At 33.4% G+C, this 5,465-nt stretch overlaps 1 protein-coding gene and 1 non-coding gene across 2 annotated transcripts; one reads left to right on the top strand and one right to left on the bottom strand.

Annotated features, from left to right (window-relative positions):
• The first annotated feature begins 542 nt into the window (after positions 1 to 542).
• On the top strand, positions 543 to 634 carry LOC131178919 (small nucleolar RNA SNORD36). The gene has a single exon (XR_009147926.1). It is a non-coding gene; the product is annotated as a small nucleolar RNA SNORD36 (small nucleolar RNA).
• Positions 635 to 1,940: 1,306 nt separating this feature from the next.
• Positions 1,941 to 4,648, bottom strand: LOC110659438 (protein TIFY 9). The gene is made up of 6 exons (XM_021817371.2): positions 4,422 to 4,648; positions 4,118 to 4,307; positions 3,937 to 4,024; positions 3,714 to 3,804; positions 3,544 to 3,601; positions 1,941 to 2,335 (listed from the first exon to the last, which is right to left on the bottom strand). The coding sequence occupies exons 1-6, from the start codon at positions 4,522 to 4,524 to the stop codon at positions 2,287 to 2,289; spliced, it is 579 nt and encodes a 192-aa protein (XP_021673063.2). The 5' UTR covers positions 4,525 to 4,648; the 3' UTR covers positions 1,941 to 2,286.
• Positions 4,649 to 5,465: the final 817 nt, after the last annotated feature.

Here is a 5,465-nt window from a genome sequence, read left to right as displayed (position 1 = left end):
TGCCTAATTAGCCCCTAATTCGTTTGAATTAACTGCAAAATTCTCCAGCAGACAAATGCAGACAAATGCAGACTATGGAAAATACTAACGTCGATTATGGTATTCACGACAAATGCAAACTAGCATTCACCAATGGTTTGGCAAAGTGGGCTTGTTTTGTAAACCATGCCTAAGGTATATTTAATATTTTAAACGTAATGGATTGGACCTAGTGATGTCTCTAAACCCAAATAGCCTAGGAAGAATTGCGTGGGCTGGGATGGAGTTGGCCCTGACTTTTATTGTCCAGAAGTCAGGCCCGCTTTCGTAAACCAGAAAGCGGCGGGTACTGGTGGTCTCAACGAGAAATGGCGCCGCTTTTTAAGTCGTAAGCCACCAGGCGATCAGTGTTTTCTGGGTCGTCTGTGATAAGGCTATCTAATGGTAGCTAAACGATGCTTCAACCTCAAGTGCGCAGTGCGAAATGTTGGCGGAGGGGAGGTTGATATAGCAAACCTGGAATAGAACAAGTCTATTGTTTTTGTTTGTTTTGAAAGATAACTGAGCAGGTGATGAACAAATTGGTATTAGAAGATGCCGATCATGAATGAATACATGAGGCTTCAATAATCGAGCTTTTTAAAACTGATGCTCAGTTCATTCCCCTCATCTCGTTCTTGTTAATTTCTCTGTTTTTCATCCTTTCACTTATTTGTGTAAACGATCTGACAGGGCCACGGGGGATTTCTTTGAAGAATAAATTCTTTGCTAGAGTTGGGCCAAACAACAAAATCAATGTTTGTATTATCCAAAAGTAAACGTCAGATAGAAATTTCCTTACGCGTCGAGGTCCTCCTCCTAGTTGGTGGAGCTCCTCCGCGAGAAGGGAAGGACTCATATTCCATCGCCTTGTGTAGCGGCGTCGCCGCCATTACAATTTGGGACTGGGCATGAGTCATGCATTTTTTCTTTTATTTGCTTATACATGAGCATTGAATTTAGCTTCCAATTAACTTTTATTATCGAGTTCAAACTAGAACAGCTTGACAATTAGATGCAAGTAGAAAGAAAATCATATTTCCCCAGTTCCTCCAATTTTAGTTGTACAAGCCTACAAACAGCTAAACAGAACCAAGTTTAGCTTTGGGTGCCTCTGCATAGTACGAAAGGTTAAGATCTGGACTGGATGATTTGGGATTTTCTGTAGCAAGAGTAACAGATCTTAATTCTTAAGTTTGACCCTGCACTTCCATGGAAAGGGGCCCTATGTTTGCAGCATTTTTCTTTGAGAAAAGTCGGTTTTCCTTATGCTGATGGTGCTCGACTGTCCAAGTCCGATGATTGCACCTGCCTAAGCCTAATGGAGTACCTGGATGTTATTAGATGATATCTAATGTGTTTCCTGGATGCTAGGGTTAGACTTCAGTTTTTGGACCTACTTTAGATACCCTCTCCGTCATTTTTAAAAATTTAGGAGTTAATTTTTTTTTTAATTTTACCTTTTTATCTCAGTTAAATATAATAATTATTTTTATAATTTTTTAAAATTTATTTTATTACTTTATTCTCTTTTAATTAAAGGAGATAAAGGTTAACCTTTATAAACTTTAAATAACAAATAAAAATGAATAAAGAAAATGAATACTATGATGTCTTTGCAGAAAATGAGATTTTAAACCTAATATGAATTACATTTGATGAAAAAAAAAATAATATACTTCATGATAAATACTGTTAATATGCCAAGCAAACCCACCAGCATGCCTGTTTACATATTGCTCTACTTTTTTCTTAAAATTTAATTAAATAACCATTCCAAGATACCATTAATTGACCCTCGTAACCATCTTTGAATGAATTTCAAAGTTCAGAGGATGCATAAAAGACAGGTTCAAACTACCCAAAGTAAACAATAAAACAAGTGCATTTGAATGACTTGAAGAAATGCATAAATAATTAAATAAATGAACTAATAAATAACAAAAATATATAAAAATAAAGGGTTTGGAAGAATAGGTTAGCATAAACATGATATAAATGCTGCAGATAAAACAATGGAGGAAACTGCAGCGAAGTAGCACCTTTGAATACCCATTACTAAAACGTGACTCTCGGCCACTCAAACAACGGACCCTACTATGCCAATCCCATTATCTAAACTATGACTTGTTTTTCTTTAGCTATCCATGAAAGGAGGAAAGCACATTTAAAAAGCAACCCCAACTCTACGCCATAAAGGAGGAAACAGTATTCTAAGGTCCCTATCCTTAAACAACTCCTTCAGGGCATTCTCACTTCTGCTCTGCTCTATAAACGACAAACAGATTTGCAAGCATACGGGGATACCGAAGTCAACCTGCAAAGACAAATCAAAACCGCGTGTTAATGGTTATTTATCATATTTGAGAATGCTTATTTGAAGAGGCAAACTCAAGATACACATTAATTGGAATATGAAAACGTCATTTCATATGGCCTAATATGAACGGTGTTGCGTAATTTATTATTGAGGTGTTGATGGTTGAAAAGGTAATAACTTCTTTCCGCAACTGCAAGATTTTCAATGCTTATATGTATTAATTGGATGGTAATCTATCTCAGTCAACATTGATGTTCTTCATAAAACACCTTCGGTGTTTTTTTCTTACTGTTTCTGCTTCATCAAGGAGATGTTGTAACGTAAATTAAACCCCCCCCCCCCCCTCCCAAAAAAAAAAAAAAACAAAAAAGAAAAAAAGAAAAAAAAAAAAGAAGAGGGAGAATTACATGACAAGGGCTAAGGGTAACCTACTTTGATTCCTTCTAACAAGTTTGGTTTGCGTTTTAAATCAACTCTGGTAGAAGGAAATTCTTACCTACTCCAGGGACTCAAAAAACAATGTGTTTAATAAAAAAAATTTGTTTTATTTAGCCTGTCATTTACTCAATATATTGATTTTATTTAGTTATTATAATTTCATTACTATAGAAAATATGTAAATTAATACTCAACTTATTATATAATTTTTATGTAATTTCAAAGTATAAAAATAAATTTTAAATTCTTAAAAACATTTTTTTACATCAAAAAGAAAAAGTAAATTTTCATTTCTAAAAAGAAAATTCAAAGAATTCTAAAGATTATTCAAGTTAATATAGGAATCAGTTACTAAGATTACCCAAAAGTGGATGTAACCGATTTCTCAGGGATTTCATTAGATCTAATTTTTATAAAATTGAAACATTTTTATTTAATTTTATTTATAACAATTTCGATAAACAACTTACATGGTTTTCTGTGGGAGCTAATTATATTAAAAAAAAAAAACATTTTATACAGTAAAATTATATTAAAATAAATTATATCCTACAAAATCAATGGCTAACAAACAAATCCTATTCAATAACAGCTTCCTCTTAAAAAACTAAATGAAGACCTGGTCTTCTGTGCAGAATTTGCGTATAAAAAAAAAATAAAACTAAAAATAAAAAAGAAAAACTATTTTCTAATATTCGGATCTAGAACATTATTTTGATATTTTCGTGAACCAAAATTCAAACAGAGAGACTCGGTTTTACTTTTACCTTTCCTTGCGTTTCTCCAGAAACATCTGCAAAGATTTTCTCCTAGCAATTGGCAGATCTGCACATGAAGATAAACCCAAATCCATAATGCATTTTCGATAAAAATAAATAAAATAACAACCCAAAAATTTGCAGAAAAAATCAAGGGGCGCTCAGCCACAGCCGCCCACCTCCGTCAAGAGTCCCCAGCAGCTGTTTTTGATTTGTTGATTCAACAAATTTGGAGATTCCATTTTGGGCAAGTTTCAAAATCGTCTCCGCCTGTACAATACATTCGACATAATATCTCAGAAACAACAATTCTTAATTTCTTTTTCTTTTTCGTTAAAATAAAAGGCATGCCATATTATCACTTCAGACATTTGAATACACCTATCTTTTATCTTCACCAACCTTATCTCGAGGAACATCGAAAACCGCAACGGTTCCGTTGTAGAAGATCGTCAAAGGAGCCGTTTGAGGAGGATTCTCTAAAGCAGGCCTAAACATTTTTTTTTTTTTAAATCACAGTTAACAAATTGAACTTCACAATTAAGATAATAAATCCAGAGAAAAATCTAGAGCATTTAAGCACCTTTGAAGAGGAGAATAGACAGGTAAAGGAGGAAATGGATTGAGTTCTTCTTTAGGAGTAGAAGGCACCGAAAATGACTTTTTTGAATCGAGCTGATGGCCATTTTCCGGAGACTGCTGATTGGCAGAGCCAGAGGCAATTACAGACTTGAGAAGCTGAGGATTGATTTTTGAAATGGCACTTTGAATATCTGCAAAAAAATGAGAAGAAAATAGAAAAGCGATAAGGATTGAACAAAAAATCCAAGCAAAACACTAAGAAGAAGAAGAAGAAGAAGAAGAAGCAAGATGAAAAATTAACAGACCTCGAAAGCTCCTCTGGCGATGAAGGAACTTGGGGAAGCGAGAGTTAGCAGAGATCCGTTTCTCCATGCCAAAGAAATCGAGCTCGACAGTTGCTCTAGACATCTGGATTTGTTTATTTCTGATTAAATCGAGAACGTTATGAAGGTAGTAAAAAACGTAAATGCGAAGGCGGGAGGAGAGGAGAAAGCGAAGGCACTTTAATAAAGAGGGCTCTGTAACTGTACATCAAATTGCACGAGTTACATGGGAATGGGATTAAGAAAAAATTAATAAATAAAGATTTAGGGGTGGGCACCGCTCGGCGGGTCCCGCGCGCCTTGACTTAGCCTAGATTACTGTTTTACTAGGTCTTTCCCTATTATATTTTAGAGGTTTATTTAACTTATGAAAATTTAATTTAAATTTTAACTCTGATTATGGTTAAATCAATATGCAATTGAATAAAATAAATATAATGATATATTTATTATTTGTAAAATTCAGATAAAATATTTAATAATCTCTTTATAAAAATGGTAATTTTTTTTTTCTCGGGAAAAAATGGTAAATATTTAGGAGAAGAGAATCACGTGAAATGACCAAATCTGTGGGTTGTTAGGAAAAGCTGGTTGTATGAATAAGATATTTTTATTTGTGTAGTTTGGTGGTAACGCAATTGTCGTGCAATGGGAAGGAAACTCGAAATTCCCCTTAGGGCAACAATCAAAAGACACGTGATAAAATTTGGGGGTTGCCCTGTGCGGCACGTGTAGAAAAAACCAGCTGTTCAATCCATTGTTTTTTTAAGCGTTACGGCAAAAGTGGCTGCCCTTTTTTTAGGCATTTCTATGTTTTTTTTTTCCTCTTATTTTTAACCATTAAATTGATTGATCCTATCTAAAAATAATAATAATAATAATATAATAATTATAAACTCAATTTAAAAAAATAAAGATAATATAGATAAAATATCATAAATATATAATTTAAATTTTGTTAAATTCATTTTTATATTAAATTAAATTTATATTAAATATATCCTTAACAAAATAATTAAACTTTAT

This window comes from Hevea brasiliensis, chromosome 3, assembly GCF_030052815.1.
Source record: "Hevea brasiliensis isolate MT/VB/25A 57/8 chromosome 3, ASM3005281v1, whole genome shotgun sequence".
In the NCBI taxonomy this organism is placed as follows: Eukaryota; Viridiplantae; Streptophyta; class Magnoliopsida; order Malpighiales; family Euphorbiaceae; genus Hevea; species Hevea brasiliensis.
Note: the sequence above shows the minus strand (reverse complement) of the source record. Positions and strands in the feature narration are given on the sequence as shown.